Source organism: Ammospiza caudacuta, chromosome 5 (genome assembly GCF_027887145.1).
Source record: "Ammospiza caudacuta isolate bAmmCau1 chromosome 5, bAmmCau1.pri, whole genome shotgun sequence".
In the NCBI taxonomy this organism is placed as follows: Eukaryota; Metazoa; Chordata; class Aves; order Passeriformes; family Passerellidae; genus Ammospiza; species Ammospiza caudacuta.
Window position 1 is genome coordinate 39,014,008 of NC_080597.1, and position 18,236 is coordinate 39,032,243.

General features: G+C 38.0%; 1 protein-coding gene across 2 annotated transcripts in view; it reads left to right on the forward strand.

Moving 5' to 3' along the window:
• LIN7A (lin-7 homolog A, crumbs cell polarity complex component) overlaps positions 1 to 18,236 on the forward strand; it is a 46,502-nt gene that overhangs the window by 26,055 nt on the left and 2,211 nt on the right. Inside the window, exons 3-5 of one of the 2 annotated variants that reach the window (XM_058805496.1) lie at positions 9,819 to 9,890; positions 12,255 to 12,464; positions 16,707 to 16,915. In XM_058805496.1, the coding sequence (XP_058661479.1) occupies positions 9,819 to 9,890; positions 12,255 to 12,464; positions 16,707 to 16,915 (491 nt within the window). Of the gene's footprint in view, positions 1 to 9,818; positions 9,891 to 12,254; positions 12,465 to 16,706; positions 16,920 to 18,236 lie in introns of both variants that reach the window. The other variant, XM_058805497.1, reaches the window with a different exon arrangement.

Consider the following 18,236-nt stretch of genomic DNA (forward strand, 5'->3'; position numbering starts at 1 on the left):
CTTTCTCCCACTGGTTTTGATTAAAGATCATTTTTTAGAGTTGTCTGGTGGCTATAAATCTAATTATACTTACGCCCTGCTTGTGTAACTGTGCCTTTTACAACAGATAAATAAATACTTTAGTGCTTCAAGAGTCCTGCAAGACTCAAAACAATCACATGTCTTGTACAGTTTATCTGGGTGGCTGTATCATAATTACCAAAACTGAGTGGTGCTCAGGTGATGTTCTTATTTTGGCACACAGCTGCAGCTGCATGTGCTATGGAAGGTAATTCCAGTGGCACATGTGTGGTGCCTCTCAGCATCTTTTTGGTTTGCTCACATTATCATTTTAGTTTATTATTGCAGTATCCTATTTGATTATATAAAACTCTTCAGAATAGACAGAATAGCCTCTGTTGCAGTTCATCTCAAGCCTGCTTCTTCCTCTTGAGAGGAATCAGCAACAGTTTAACTACCGAGTAATGCTAATAAGTGAAAGATTGTTGGAAGCCACTGCACCATTTTTTTTGCCTTGGTGGAGCCTTAGTATCCCTCTGCTGCTACTTAACTGATGTCACTGATAAGACTCCTGAGAAATGCTGCTCAATCTCCATTGTTTTAAGAGAAGAAATGGTAAAACTCTTTTAGAACTCTATTTTATCTGTATTTTTGTTGTCCTTTAAAACAAGAAGCATCAGTAGTTTCCTTCCTTCCCCCGTCTTCTCAGCTTGATAGGAACATTTGAGATGAGCCTGCATGATGATGTCATGTTTCATCCAGGTGCTCATTTTGGCAAGGTTTTGACAAATCTGGTAAAGTTTGGAATATGGCTGTTGCTTATGTCAGCCTCAACAGCATATACAAACTTACTGATGAAGTGGAGGTTATTAGTGTTTATTAATGCTTGGTGTATTTTTGAACTCAAAAGTACCTGGCAGAGAGATCTAAGAGGGTGGTAAATTATAGGCTGTGAGTTCCAAGTGGTCTTATGGGAATTAACTAATCACACATGTTGGTATTTCTTTTTATCCCAGTATATTGCAGTAGAGACAGCAGAAGAGACTTTTAGGACTGTATTTTGCCAAGGTTTAGTGATTGCAAAGGATACAGTTTCTGCAACACCTGTAACACTGTTTTAAAGATGCCATATCATAGTTCCCATTGACTTAGAGCAGAATATAGAACAGTGTGCAAGACTGTTCTAGGAAATAAAATAAATGATCTAAGTATATTTCTCTTGTACCTATATTTGCAAGTAAAAACTATATAAGTAGTTTTTACTTGCAAATGAAAGTCTATTTTTCCTTATACTTAAAAGGGTATTAAGCAACTTCCTACTGACTTCAGAGTGTCAGTGATGACTCCAGACAGAATTGACATTGGAGGGAAGAGGAGGCACACAGAGGTCTTGTGTATCCTAACAGCAACACGGGGCGTGTTTCAATTGACTCACCCAGTATGTGCAGAGGATGTGACAGCGTGCATTTTCGGGTACATCTGCTACATACTTCTGTTCACACATAAGGGAGGAAAGAGATTCTGGCCCCAGCCTGTAACCCCTGTTGGGTTGTTTCTTGGACAGACTCAGAATCATATGGCAAGAGCTCAGGGACCAGAATTTGGTCACCACAGATACTGTCAGATCAGAGTGCACACCACCGTTTTCCACACAAAAAAATAAAAGAAAAAATTCCACTTTAACTTGAGCCTTCATGAAGTATTACACCCTAAATTAAAATATTATACCTTTGTAGTGATTATCCTTAATTTATTTTTAACAATGTCTCAGGCCCATGCTGTTTTTTATCTACTGCCTAAGGACAGCTTAATAATGCATCAGTATTCAGATAAGTTTTTTTCACTTTGGTGGAACTGACCTAGTTTCCTCCATAGCCCCCATCCCCTAGAGAAGGAACATTTATATAAAATATCCTCAATGAAAATGCTAAAGACAACATTCATAATATTTCTTACACATGGTCTGAAATTAAAACTGTCTCATCTCCTCAAGCTGTTAAACAAGATTGAATTTCATTTACAGGTTTGTGCTTTTTAATGGGTTAGCATCCCTATGGCATCATGTGGCCATGCTGTGTTACTTCATGGAAAGGGAACAATGCAACAATTGTGAAAATAGTGCAAAGTTTGGTTTTGAAAATAGACACCAGTGGTTTTTCCAATGCAATCTTGTAACTGCTCAAAGGATAATGAGAGCTTATCAAGTGAAAATATTCAGAATGCCAGCAACCTTGAATGACCACATTCTGTCTGATAAAAATAGCTCATTAATACAGACTAGTTGTCACAAAGCAGCTTTTTCAAATTCAGTTGTCGAAATTCAGTAGCTGCAAGCAGCAACTTACGTAATACAGGCCTGTCGGTGCTTCCAGTAAGAACAGTAATGTATCACGTGCCTTCGTCTCAAATGAACTTTCCAGCCATTTCAAGCTCTCTGTACTCACAGGTACCTATTGGCTTGTCCTGCTGACATTGACAAAAGAACTTTCGTCAGCTTGCACTCAGGGGCAGACTGGATTATGTACAGAATATACACTGTGATCTTGGGTGTAAGACTGCCTAATTCTGCTTCTGTTTGGATTACTCAAACACCTGTCATAATCCTATAACAAAATGGGCTTTTGTGATTCATTTGCTCAAACAGTCTTGTTTAAGAAGAATCTAAGTTTATTGTAAACTTGAAGTTGTGGTGTGTATGCATCGCATCCATGGCATTCTCCCACAACCAGTGGTTTTGTGGGGGTCTGTCCCTCACAAGCACTGCTATTTAGACAGTTACCAAATTCTCTTTCTTTTTAGTCATTCAGAATAGTCCCTTCCCCAATTTTTTAAATTAACTGCCAAAGATAAAAGTAGCTATTAACACAATGTTAATATTTTTTGAGTCAACTAGATTGATAGGAGAGAAAATCAGCCTGCTTTCAACTGCCAATGGAACTACTTCCAACTTTCAAATGGAACTACTGTTCTAAACGATGGTGTATGGCAGTGTTTAGGACAGTATCTTAGCAAGAGGCTATAGCTCTGCATATATATAGTTCTGAAGAAAACATGCTCTTAAAGATGTAAATGTGCTTTCCCAGGCATGCTTATCACATGAGATGATTTTTTAAGAAGCAGAACACAGGCGCAAAACCAGAAATTCCATCTGATATTCAAGAGATACAAAACTTCACCCACTGTCATTAGATATTTTCCACTTTCATTGAGCTACCACAGGTCTATGGCTGAATGGAAGTGCTCCACTGCTTTGGTTTTGAGCTTGAGTAAGATTTCAGATGTAAAAAGTCATTACAAAAGAGGAATTAAGAAAGAGGAATTGTGAAAGAGGAAATGTGGTTGGGTCAGCTGCATACCTCCTTGCTGCTAATATACACATTTTCAGTTGTGTTTGACATGCTTTCTTTTTTTTATGTCATCATCTGTTCAGGTGTCATCTTAGATGGATAATTAGATTTGTTTGTAAGTAATTTTGTAGAAAGGCAAATAGTGTTTGAAATTTCAGAAAATCTACCATAAGGGGCAGAAATTTTGAAAACTGTTGAGCTCTGGAAAGTCTGTAGTTCAAGCAAAAATGGCGATTGGTGTAAAATATTACCAGGTAAGATTCCATGGTTTATGTTGTACCAGAGGTTACCAGAGTCTCTTCTAACCTTTGCAGCATTTAAGCCTTGCTCACTCATGTGGTCAAGCTTGATCTGAATTGGGTGCTGAAGCATGGCTTAAGGGGAATCTGTCCAGGCATACAAACCAATGCATTTCTTTCCACAGACATAAATGTGTTGGATTAAGAATGGAAAATATAAGCAAGAGGTTATGTGTAAGGAAAAATCCCAAACAGAATGTGAAAGAGTCAAAAATTATGAAAACAAAGTAGAGTGGGAGAGACACAAAGTTTGTGCTGCAGGTGGCATTTGCTCTCAGAAACAAGGGATTCACAGGCACCACCATGGAGGGGTTGCAGCTCTCCAGTGCACCTTCTCTCTGTAACTTCTCCCAGTCACAAGGTTGGGTGTTCTCCTGGCCTGCCCCAAGGACTGGGTCATGCATCAAGTGAAATTAAATGTGGGTCTCCAAGCAGAAGGAGACTGAATTCCTGCTCCAGATTTGGAGAGGAGGGGAGAAGAGAGGCCAGCAACTGTGCTGAATAAAGCATCTTCTGCTCTTCTCACTATGGTAAAAGACTGATTAAGATACTTCTTTTTGCTTGACATCTTAGAAGGGAAAAATATTTATCATCCTGTCTGACATACAAAGGCAATTAGGAAGATAGGGATTTAGCTGGTTGATGGCAGAGGCATAGTAGTGAGGTGTAAGTAAATAACAATCTCTCTCTTTTATAGCTTAGCATCAGTTCTGCAAGGGTGCACACATGTACACTGTTCCACTGACATGACTACAGGAGCGCAGTAAAACCAATTATGTCCTCCTTGCTCTGGTTATTCTCATGCTAACTCTGCCCTCTGTACTGTCTGTCAGGCTCTTGTCTTCCCTTCCTTGAAGGTCTTCTTCCAAAAATAGAGATGCAATTCTTTTCTACACTTGAAGCAACAAAAAATATGGTGAAGGAGATAAACCCAGATGATGCCAATATATATTTTAAACATAATTTATCGGTCTTTTTGCAGGTTTTTTCTTCATTTCACTCTTTTACCTGCTTACCTGTGATTTACCTGAGTCACTTATTTAGGTTGTGAGTTCTTGAAGGAGTCATTTTATGTCTTTTTATTATTATCATACTGCAGGCACTTTGGAAACACAGCTGATTGTTGCTACTTACATCTATGATCTCATGCTAAGAAACTTCTAACATTTTCAAAAAAGGTTACTTCCACACTAAGAAGTTTCAGAAAACTCCATCTGGACTTGCTACATCACAGGTCTGAATTGCAGTGTACTCTGTGTTTATGGGGGGTTCTGAGCACCTGTTCATTGCTGTAAAATGACTTCTGCCTCATACCTCTGCCCTTTAGTGTTCAGATCGGCTTGTCCTAAAGTTGAGCATCATTATTGTAGGTACAGTTGTACTTAGAATTACATATTTCATCAGGGGATGAATCACTAAATACCATTTATGGAAGTTAATTGAATTAAATTGTTTAATTATATTCTGTCTTAGAGAATTAATCAGAAAAGATGCTGCATCATTCTGATTGTAAAGAGAAATACTGCTTATAGACACCTTTGCAAAACAGGCTGCTAAGTGCACTGTTTTTCCAGGACCTTCTGTAGCTTTGTGTTGACTTAAATAGCCAAGCCCTAAATAACCTGCTTTGTTATGAGTCTGTATGGAGTAATTTTTGATAAGAAGCTAGCTCCTAAAGTACCTGTAAGGCTCTCCCCTTCCTGTGCTCCAGTAATGTTAAACCAGCTGCTTTGCCTCCCAGCTGAATGCGTGGGGGTGAGGCCCATCATCATAACAATAATACCTGCTGCATCTGACTCACTGCAGCTCCTGCTGGGAGAGGTAATAAAATGTGCATTTCTCTGTGCCTGTGAGAGCTGACAGAGTACAAGGAGGATTCACTTCCTAGTTCAAATTTTCTAGCTCTAATTTACCTCCTGCACTCTCTTTGTAATCTTTGAGTAGTGTGGGAGAATAACTTCAGGTTATGTCTGAGGAGACTACCTGCAGAAGCTGAAAAAGTCTGAGATCTGTATTCATGCTTTCAGGAGTATTGCTTGGTGGGAGTGTTGTATTCTGTGCTCCACAGGAAAGAGAAAACAAAGCTGAGTATGTCTTGCTCCACAGCACAAATGAGATCTGTGTGAACAAACCCCTGCCTGCAGCACGCCTTTACCCAATGAACATTCAGCACACAGACACTCACAGATTTGGTAGAAATCACTGGGGGAGAGAAATGATCTGAAACATTACCATTTACCTTCCAGCTGCAAGTTTGTGTCTTGAATCATTGACATTTCACCTGTAATTTAATTTCTATTACTAATTAATCATGGAAGCTCTTTTCCCTAGACACTAGACCATCAGGCTTTTATGGAGTCTGTCAGTAAATAATATTACTAAACACCCGTGTAGTCTTACAGACATCAAAAAAGATATAGCTGTACATACAAAAATAGATATGCTCTTTTTCAAGTTAGTAACATATAATAACCAACTAGTTACTGTGCTGGGCAACTGGCTCTAGGTGGCCCTGCTTGAGCAAGGCCAATGAGATGACCTCCAGAGTCACTTCCATTCTCAACCAGTCAGTGACTCTGTAATATGTTAATTTTCTTTCTTCAGCTCAATCATACTATCCAATGATATCTTTCAAAATGATTCATCTGTCGGAGTTGACAAAGATCACTGTTTTAAAATACTTCTTTTGTAAATATCCTACAGGGGAGATTTTCAAGTGCTTTGAATTAAAATCTGTGCCTTTGTCTTTTTCTATACTGACTGATATTTTGTTTAAGAAAACTATAGTAAATCTTATACAGGCAGCTTAAGGATGACATCATTGGATTCAGGAGAATTGTTATATGTTAAAAATATAATCAGATGTATAGGTAATAGCAGGAATTGAAAGAAAATACTTTTTAAATCCATTTCAATTACTTATCACATACAGTGGATTCAACAAGAAGCTATATTTCATACCAGGAGGATTTAAATACCAAATTACTCAGTCTGAGAACAAAGAGATTTTCAGTTTACGTGTTCTGTGTACACAGAAGAGGGAGCAGAATGGATTTGTTGTGCTAAAGTCATGGCTAAGGTGGTGCTGAGAACAGCATAGATAAAGGGCTTAGTGTGGCTACAGGAGAACAAACAACGTTTGTTTATGGACTCCAGTGCACTGCAAGGATGGACCCTGATTAGATGTGAACCCTACAGAGAGTTTCAGGGGCTTGGTGGAACAGGTACGATTAATCTGTGTTTGGTTGTCAGACTGACTCAGTAATAAGAAAGTTATGTGGGTGTATATGTTTTATCATTCTTACACTCAAATTACATTCAGGATTATTTAACTGTCAAATAGGATAATTTGATTTACAAATGCCTCAAGCAAATATTCAAGACTGGTTGCATCTGTTGCTTATAGATAGTGAGATCTAACATGCAGGACTCTCTTTCTGTAAGAACTGAGGTATAGATACCTCAGTTACCTCAGTTACCTCAGATACAATCACTAATAACTCTTTGCAGAACAGCATTTTAATCTGTTAGCATTTAGAATTTACAAATTACCTAAGGATTATATGACACTATTGATCATATTTTTCCAGAAGTTTTTGAACTGCTGGATTATTTTTTATCTTACTAATTTGATTTCACACTCATGAGTGTTCTTTCACCAGTATACAAATTAGTTACCAGGATACTGTATATTAAAAAAGTCTACCAGCTAGATATTGGTAGGATGCAGTCAACAGGAAGTTATATGACTTCAAACCCAACAAACAGTGAAATGAATGCTCACCTTTGTGTTTATTGAGCTTAGTCATGAATATTTTAAATAATTTTTAGTAACTGTTCCTTTATATGAAATACTGTGACCTGTTTTTGAAGCAATTTAATGTCATAATAGTTCAATATTCAAATATATGCCTTTAGACCTTTTAGCAAGCCATAGCATTTAAAGCTGTGTAAGCAAAAACAATATGTACAATCTGCTGTCATGTTCTAAGATGAAGTGGAACCTGAAGAAAATACAGCATTATTAGTAGTTCAGTACACTATGGGTTTGAAGAAAAAACAATGTAATGACTCATTATTGCAATTACACACAATTATTCTTCTTATATAACGTAGTAATTCTTCTTATGTAATAATAAGTCCTGCAGCATAATACAATAAACACTGAACTGATCAGTGCAGTATGATGCTGAGTATGTAGGCTCAACCCATTTTTATGACAGTATCATCCAGTACTACGACATAAGAAACCAGAAATCCTGTAGAGACTATAAAAGAGCTTTCTTTTCCCAAATGTTTACAAGTAAGGGCAAAATCCTGGTTTCTGCTGTGGTCAATGTCCATGTTCCCAATGGAAGCAAGATTTCATTTCAAATGGAGAAAGCAGGAAGATTTTCAGCATGATCCCCTTGTCTCAGTTTTCTTCATTGGCCCAGGCTTTTTTCTGAATTCCAGAATTCAGTTCTAGAATGACATATGTGCTGTCAGTAGTCAAGACAAAGAATCTTTTGCTGTATTGTGGAAGTGTTTGTCATATTTTAGATCTCTGAAATGTATTGCGTTTGTTATCTCCTTTCCTTTCTCGCCTTTCCCTTATGTATGATAGCCCAAGAAAAAAGGTATGGGGATAAGTCATCCCCCAAACATTTTTCTACTTAAGACTTCTTGATTAACATGTCTGACAAGTATGTCTGTCCACTGAAATCAGAAATGAGACATAAATCTTAATTGTGTTTAGATGTTTGCAGCATATGTTTGTCAGTGTGTTAAGTTTCATATTAACAGGCTCAGTGTGGAGAGATGCATCCTTATGGTACTGCATGACAAGTCATCAGGACAGGGCAGTGGGGAACACTTGTCTATCAATGGGAAAAGCCATTGTTTGTAGGTCAGCTAAGTACTTCTCCAACAAACTAACATTTACATTACCAAAGAGGAAAGTTTTGGCACTTGTGTTAAAGCATCAGCAAATGAGTGAAAGGTAAAATTATTTTTGAAAGTACGTTTGAATCTGCACTCTTCAAGGAACCTAAGGAGATTGCTGTAAAAACTGACATACTTTACCAGCAAAGGTTCTCTCTGATGAGAAGTGGAGCCTGAGACACAGGACATATGAAATGACAAAATTTCTGATTAATTAGGTTGAGAAAATGCCCACAGTAAATCAGTAGCATATAGCAACTTTTTTTAAAGTATGTTGATTTTATAAGAAAGTTAAATAAAAGGTTTGGTTTGTTTGCATTCACCTTTGTTTTCCAAAAAATTTTCTGTATGTTATATGTAAATATTTTTATTTTTTAAGTTTGCTTTCAAAATAACTGGCTAGTATCAAAGCTTTGGGTGTTATTTTTACTCTGAGAGTGTGACAAATCTAGAGAACAAAGGCAATGTAAGACAAAGCCTTTTCCTTTCTCTTTACTGGAGATGTTTAAAATGGAGATTAAGGATCAGGGAAGGTGGGCCAAAAGTGTATACCAGAAAAAAAAAATTGCAGAAATTTATATATATATTGGCATTACGATTTTATGTAATTTATGTGTATGTACAATTTCTTTTTAAAGGATAATCTTACTCATTGATCATGTCTGACCAGACCTACCAGACTGTAAACCCTTTTCACATTCCTAGTTATATTTGATTGATTTGGAAGGTAGTACTGTCACCTTTCTCCAGAGCTATTTTCACTTCCATTCTTCAGCTGAGTAGCATTTTTCTTCTTCTGTGTGCTGAGCAGCTTACATATTTTTTAAAATCAGTTTCCTAAGTCTTTTAGTTCATAAGAAAGTTCAGAGACCAAAGAAGTCATTGTTGGAGGCTGAGGCACCACTCAAGTCAGTTCAGATCAATTGCATTCAAATCAGTTGCCTGGAAACACGAATTTTTGAAAACAGAACTTAGCTGGTTTTAGGAAACTACTTGCTAGAGAATGGAAGGGAGTTGTGTTGGAAGATGTAAAGTTAAGTTTGGAAATTATTGTGAGAAACACAGATTGATGTTCTCTGTTAACCTAAGCCTGCTCAAGTTTAGCTGGCACTTTACTATGTGATTGCATGAATACAGCATTAATGGATGTTAGTTCTTTGAGGGAAAGGGACTCTCCTTATCTGGGTTAAAATAAAGTCCTTGTTTTGCTCCTATAATTAATTTCATTTTGTTTTCATGAACATTTTAGGTGTATCAATACATGCATGAAACCATAACTGTTAATGGCTGCCCCGAATTCCGAGCCAGGGCCACTGCAAAGGTAGGATACGTGCAGCTGTTGAAATACGTGGTACCAAAGTGATCCAGTAATTGACTGTGCGCGTGTGTGTTTCAGGTATTCGTGTGTACACTGTAAGAAAATTTAGACATCAGTGGCAGCCCAGAGTCTAGAACCAGTGCTACTTCCCAGGTAACAATCATAATGGAAAATTTCAACCTTTATGCTGCTTCTGTAGCTTAAGAAAAGAGAATGATTTTATGGAATATGATGCTTTTTGAAAAGTTGCTTTGCAAAAGCAAATCTACTGGTTCTTCTATAGCAGTCTGCCTGCAACAACCAATATTTTAATGGACTGTTTTCCCATACATCTCATCCAGAGAGGACACAGTTATTTGGGAGGTAGAAACTAAACAATCAAAATTCCCCTTTTAACTAATGGGAACTGTAGGTACTGAGCAAGTGGTAAGGATGAACAGTGACAGAAATGGCCTGATCAACATTTTATTGACTCCACAGCTAAATGTAAGCCTGGGGCTTTTTTTCTGATACATTGCCTGTTTTAATAAAATATAGTCTCTTTGTCCACGTGGACCTGCCTTTCTCATATCCTAAGACAATGACAGCTATGTTACTGCTGCTGCTGAAATTATAAAGGATTTCACACAACCATGAAAGAACCCATTCTATGTGCCGTATGAAATATGCTCTGTATTTCATAACATGCAGAAAAATAGATGCTTCCAAACCAGGGGGTCCACCGTGGCTTTTTTTTTTCCATTATCATTTTGCACAAAACACTGTCTTTTATGTGGTATAACAGATTCTATGCAAAATAAATTGCAAAACCCATAAATCTTTTTTAGAGATACTTCTTTATGGTCCCATTCCTGTGAACATAAACTCCCTGAAGTCCTAGTGGAACTAAGATCTCTTACTATTAAGTATTTATGCTCAGAGATTTTAATTTAAAGCTGTATCAGAAGAGGAAGGTTGGGAGTGTGTTACAAAATGATTTAAGAGTATTTTAGGGAAGCAAGCTCTATAATAGCAACAAATAACCTAATACACTCTAAATTGCAGCGTATTTTCCATATTAAATAGGACTTTCTTTTCTGTAGGCCATTTTTCTTATTGTAACCTTCTGATTGAAAGCTAATGGTCAATGTAAATTTTGCAAGATCTTTCGTTCTATATGGAGAAATGTGTATATGAAATCCTGATTTGTTTACACTGCAGATAAACATAGAAATTATTGCTGTGTTATTTAGCAAATGGGGAGAAGTCCAATTAGTGTTTCCCATTCTCATTTCTTACTCATATAGAACAGCAGGTTACAGAGCAATGTTTCAATAGTGCAATATTTCCTGGTTATTTCTGGGCTGTCTGCATTTCATTCTCCTAGTGCATTCATGTCTAACATAATATGTATGCATGATGAGAAGTTCTGCATGTGCAAAAACATGTAATTTGGAATGATCCATTATATCACATCATCCACTAGCTTCGATTAAGCATAATAAGCATTTAGGACGCTCAAAAATATTAGTGTGATGCAAAATTGTTCAAGCAGTTTGAACTGTGAACACATTTTAAAAATTATAAAATATTCTCTTAATCTTTATTTGATGGTTTATTAAGACCAATAAGTAAGAAAATGCTTGTAGAGAAAAATCAAGTATAAATGTAATACTTTCCTGGATGCAAGCTTTACAGTATGTTACTTCTCTTTTTTTTCCCCCTGGAATAAGTTAAACAATCTAGATTTTTGTAATTGATTTATGTATCTGTTGTTGTCTTAAGATTTAATTTTTCCATAAAAGTTTTGACAGAATTATATAATATAAACCTCCTATTCCTGTTCCAGAAGTTACTTAGTTTGCAAGACTTCAAAGACTTCACAAAGATTATAAACTAAACTTTTAATTTAATAATATAATCTGAGAATTTAAAATAAATAATTCCATAACTCTGAAAGCAAAGCAGAGAGTTAAAAATTCAGTTCATCTACTTAATTTCAACTAGGAACACGTTAGAGATCCCATTATCTTATCCCACAGGGATAAGTTTTCTCCCTGTGAAAAGGCAAAGAAGAAATGCACTAATGATCATAAATGGGGGCATCACCACAGAGTAAGGCTTCCTGGTGCCTGCTTCTGGCTCTGCTGGTAACTTTCTCTATTATCTTTGACAAGTCACCTAACTATTTGTTCCTCTGTTTATTCCTTTATTTCAAAAAACATTGGCATAGAACTTAGTTTTTAAAACATTTTCAGGTAATCAGAGAATGTCATAATAAGATCCTGAAATGTTTTCACAGGAAGGAATTCTTCCTGCGAATGAACAACAAAGTGTCTATCACTGTTACCCTTAAATAGCCAAATCAATCATTTTTTTTTCTTCCAGGCAACAGTTGCTGCATTTGCTGCGAGTGAAGGCCATTCACACCCGCGAGTGGTGGAGCTGCCAAAGACTGAGGAAGGCCTGGGCTTTAATGTCATGGGAGGAAAGGAACAAAATTCACCTATTTATATTTCTCGTATCATTCCTGGAGGAGTGGCAGAAAGGCATGGTGGGCTCAAACGTGGGGACCAGCTGCTTTCAGTTAATGGAGTGGTATGTGGAAATTTGATAGAGCTTTCATATTCCTCTGGATTTTCATTTTTCACAGCTGTTCTAACATTGTGATTTAAAATGCAGCCACACAAAACAAAAATAATTAGTTCTGTGAGAGACCTTCAGTGTGCGTTTGTGGTTGTGTGCTCTGCAGTGAGGCAGAGCGTTGTGTGCTCTGCAGTGAGGCAGAGCTCCACCAACAATTTTGTGCCATTATAATTTCTGTTGTAATGGAGAGTGCTTGAAGAGCTTCATTTCAAAACCACACCACCTGCCTAATTTACAAGGAACCTATGTCCTTAGTGATAATTGATAATTCTGTAAATCCGTCCTGCGGTAAAAGCTTAATAACAGAGTGTCGTTCTTTCAAGGGCACACAGCCCTTTCCAAGCACAATGATGACACAATGGCACTTCTGTAGTCTTGTGACCTTCAAAAGCTCTGAACACATAAAATTGAAAAAAATTTGGTAAGCACATTTGGTGCTGATTTGCAGTGGAGGGTGCATTCTAGATTTCTTTTAGTGATATTCATCCAGCTGTGATATCTTTGTCAGAGAAATCAACATATCCCATACAGGGAGCATGTATGCTTTGTAAAATGGTACATTTTTTTCATGGTCATTTTTCATGTAAATCAAGTTGGAGTATTTTGGAGTAATTTCACTGTGAATGTCAACATGGAGGTAAAAAAAAAGGGCTGTTGGATTAGAGGACATATAAGGCTCTGACTCCATGATACAGGTTAAATTCTGCCCTTTACATTACTTTGTAAAAGAGCACACAAAAAGCAAAATGAAAGTATTGAAAAGATTAGAATACTCATTCACATAATCCTACCCTTCCCTTTGTGAACATGCAGTCTTTTTCCATGCAAACTTCCATCTGGCCTTGTATTTAAATACATCAAAGGCACAGAGTAGCAGTTTCTGAGTTCAGTCAGAAATCTAAGACTTCAAAACTTAAATTTCTTTGTTGTTGCAAGGTGAAAAACAATAAAAATGTTCTATGTTTTCATCTATTTCTCTCAACACTAGCTATTCCCTTTCTCTTGTAACAAAATATTAGGGTAATACTTCAGACAGACTTTTTACCACTTCTTCTATCAATTATGGTCTCAAAAGAGAAATACTATTTCTGAAAACTTGCTTGTACCAAATAGCAGTAAGAAAGGAAAAAAACACCACTGAAAAGATTATTTAGTCTTCAATGAAAAGAACTCAATGGAATACTTTAGGAAGTTGGTTGTTTAAACTTCACACTGATTTAAAGTTAACCAGAGAATTTGGTGGTTGTTTTTTTTCAACAAGTGATTAAAAAGGTGAAAATAGTTTCAATTTACTAATTGATGGATGGTTCTTGAAAAATCCTTTTACTATCAGTATCTAGACAAAGACCAGAGAGGAAAGTGGTGAACATTCAGATATCAAGCTGTATTGAATTTGATCCTCTTGTCACCTCTATTTTATGATTCTTCAGTCAAAAATTTGATGTGTGCACTTTAGAATATTTAGGTAATGCAGCAAAAAACACAGTACAAAATTCCCAATTGCATGTGGACGCAAGAGAAAGTTGCTTTAGAGATGCAAAAGAAATATTTTTGTATTCAGAGTGTAAACAACGGAATTCAAAGCTTGAATCCATGTTGATACTTGAAACAATCACAGAATTATAGCACAGTTTGGGTGGGAGCACCTTCCACTAGAGCAGGTTGCTCAGAACCTGTCCAATGTGACTTTGAACTTCCAGGGATGGGACATCTCCAAGTTCTCTGGCACCGTGCTCCAGGGCCTCACCACCTTCACAGTAGTGAGCAACTACTGCTCATAAACCAGTCTTGGGCTAAATAATCTCACACAATATAATCTGTAAAAAGGCAAAATTTACAGAAGTGATTATTTGTTGCAAACAAGCTTGAGGCAGCACAAAAAATAATCTAAATTTAGCATTGTTCACTGGGACATTCACTCTGTGGTTCTCTTAATTTAGCTGGAGAAAAGCAAATAATGTACAGTATGTACAATAGAACAGACAGTTCAGTGGTGGGACATTAAATGAAATATCTGTAACTTGTTTGTGCTCAATCACTGATGGTTATCCAACTTATAATTAGGAACATAAAATTAGAGCTGTGTGTTCAGAATCCAGATTTGTTGTCCCAGCATGACTGGGAAGAGTGTTCCTTGAGCTGTTTCTCTGCATGTTAAAAAACAGTGTTTTCTCATTATCCTGAGGATTTTGTAACATACTTTTGTCCCACACCCCCTAAAAATAAAGGAAATTGAAAGCAGTAAGCCCTGCAGATGGCTTGACAAAAACACTTGCTGGTGCCTGTTGATATCTGGCAAAGATTCTGCATTTGTCAGATACCTTGTGTGAGTCAGATACAGAAAGGATGCAAAATAGATTTATAATTACTAATTTGTCAACCAAGTATTTCTTTAGGGATACCTAATAGAAATATTCTTCTTAGTCTCCCAACTTGTGGTCTAGCAGATGTTCTTTTTGTCTTCAGGAAAGTGAATTTTTTTTCTTCTAGATTTATGGCAAGTCTGTGAACCAGGATAGAGTAATTGTTCGTATTTGCCCACACAATATTTGCAGTTCTTTCAGCTGTTCTTGTCTCTATAATGTTTTTCAACCTTCTCTTTCATGCAATCTGCCAATGCAATAATGGAAAAAAGAAATAAGTGTATATAAGTATATGAAATAAAAAATTATATGTTAAGTAAATATATACTTTCAAAAACAATTTTACCCATTAGGTGGGCAGTTCTAAAGTAACATGAGTGTGTCAGATCCTTGCAATGTCCCCCACCAGCATAATCCAGTCAGCAAAGTACCTTGTAGAGGAATGACCGATACCAGCAGGAGTCCTTTGCCAGCCCAGCCTTAGAGGTTTGCAGAGGCAGAAGCATTCCCACAGCAAAACAACTCCCTTTGCCCTTTCCTTTTCCATCTCTATTCCACTTCTGCAGCTGTTGTTAAGCAGGTAAAGTTTTTGTAATACTTTGAAAACTGGAGTGCAAGCAGCAATAAAGACACTAAGAGCAAGTTTAACCATCATATTAATAAGAGCTGAAAACTGTGGTTGTCAAGATCTGAGTGAGGTGTGTTCAGAGAGCGGGATTTGTATTTAGCGTCGCTATGTTTGCCATTGGTTTTGTCCCCTCTTTGCTTATGGCTCAGAGCATTAGGCTTAATTCTGCATCGTTACCATTCAGATCAATGGGAGTTTTCCATTGACCTGGATAGCAACAAAGTCAAACCCTTCATTTCTAATTAAAAAATACTGTCTAAACTGGAAGAACAAGGCTGGGAGAGAACCAGGAGAGAAAACAAACAAGCATGAATTCAATGCAGTTTGCTAGGTTGTTGAATGATGTATTAAAACACCCCATCTTATTATTCCCCTGCAAAACAATCACAATTTCTTATTGGTGTTAATAAGAAACATCCAGCATTTTGCAAGCAAAGAAATGTTTCTACTGCATGAAGCTTGGGAGGTTACAGTGTTTGTTCATAGCCTGTTCTAAGTTCATGCTGTTGCACAGCAAAACCGAAATGACACCACTGAATATCCTCTCATTTCCTCTGAATGTCCATGCCATGCCATTCTGACCATGATTTACAAGCAAAAAAGGAAATATAAAACAATGCCAAATTTTGTACACTTTCTCTCAAGACTTATATTTTCAAAATACATACAAGTTTTAAAACACAGCAGGTAGTAAAACTTTGGTTTATTTTAAATGGGAAGAAAAATACTTATTTTTAGATTATCTAAAGCCCATGTGAAGGTTACAGATGCTCAGGCTATTGGGTTTTTTTCTGTGCAGAGATACATTTGGTTTTGAAATATGTCCTACAACAAGTGGACAATTGTGCACCATTAGAAAATTTTTCCCTTTTTCTTAAGGTGTGTAACAATGCACATGCCTAAAAGGCATATGATTCCAGTCAGTCCACTTAATGATAGAAATTGAATACTCTATTTAACAGCTGAGTCACCTCCCTCTTTTGGAAATTTACTGTTCCAAACAGCAATAGCATAGAAGTCAGGGCTTGAGAATTAATGCATGCCCAGCAGTGCATAAGTGTTGATGCTTTCTTTTTAGCGGTCCCTTAAAAAATGTAAGGCGTGGAAACTGCGTAAAACTCTGCCACACTTTCCATATGAAAAAGACACAGCTCTGGATAAAAGCACCATTTTCACTCTTAAATCTGTTCTCCCTGCTCGCAGAGTGTGGAAGGAGAGCACCATGAGAAGGCGGTGGAGCTGCTGAAGGCGGCCAAGGACAGCGTGAAGCTGGTGGTGCGCTACACTCCCAAGGTGCTGGAGGAGATGGAGGCTCGCTTCGAAAAGCTGAGAACAGCGCGGCGCCGGCAACAGCAGCAGCTGCTCATTCAGCAGCAGCAGCAGCAGCAAACTACACAGCAAAACCACATGTCGTAGGTGAGAGGATTCAGTGTTCTTCCCTAGAGTGCTCTGGCAGCACCCCACCTGGGCCAGCCACTTCCAGGGTCTGTCAGGGCAGCCTCTGCTGCCAGAGCCCATCTCAGCCCCAGACAGGAGCAGGGCAGCCCCAGGCCTGGGCACCTGCCTGGGGATAGAGACAGGCTGGGGCATGAGCCCACAGTGCCCCCCATGGCTGGGCAGGGCAGGGCTATGGGGAGCTGGAGACTGGCCCTGCTGGGGCATTGCTGGGGCAGGAGATGGCAGCCCTAGTGCCTGACATGAGGCCCTGGGCTGTGGACAGGATGGAGGGAGCCCCAAGGCGGGCAGTCAGGGTCCTGGACATACCCTTGGGGACCCAGCCAGCACTTACTGCCAGGATGAGCAGAGCTCATTCTTTGGTACCTTTCCACATGGTTTTTCCCAGTAAAGATGCACTTTGACAACAGGTTAAAGGCACTGGAAAATTCTGGAGCCAGTTTCCAACTGATAACCCTGAGATCAAAAGCCACTATGCACTTCTGTCTTATCTGTAAGTGAAAGGAGTCCTGGGAATATTTTTTTATTAATATTAACAACCAGAGCATTTATGACAAGAATATGCCACCGGGTTTAGACAGTTTAAAGCATTTTCAACTAATCTGTTACCACTCTACAATGAAACCTCAAGATTTGCTGGTGGTAGGTGAAGATAAGTCTTTGAAGCCTCTTCCTTGCCACAGGGAACACTTACTTCATTCTGGTCACTCTGCAGGGCACCTCTAAGTGCTTGCTTTTGGATACAGTTTGGTAGGAAGTATTTCATTCACTCTTAACTGACATTCAAAATCACAATAACTTCCAAGAGACTTGCAAGTCTCCCAGTGGTGTGTGAGGTTCAGAGGTTCTTTGTATATGCAGTTTTCTGAAATCAGTGAGAGTTTGTGCTATGAATAAATTTATAGATATGCTCCATTTGCCTAAATAAAATCAAGTAGGATGATTTAAATCTCAACCCTCATTTCATAGCTGTTTGTTCCCAAAACAGTATACATGTATTGAAAGAGTCAGTAAGTGACTCAGAAAGTCCCCAAACGGCCAAAATCTGAAGCTCCCAGTGATGGTCTCATCCTCATCAGTGTTGACACTGACCTCTGTTGGTAATCAGGGGAAAACACCCACCTTGTAAACACCCTGTCCTGTGACCACCAGTATTCCAGATTTGGTGGGGCAAACAAGGGCCCTGAGAAGGTTTTGAATTCCACCTCAGAGCCTCTACTCAGACAAGAGGTATAAACAGTAGTATTTCATGAAGTAAGTTTGGGGTTTCTAAGTAAA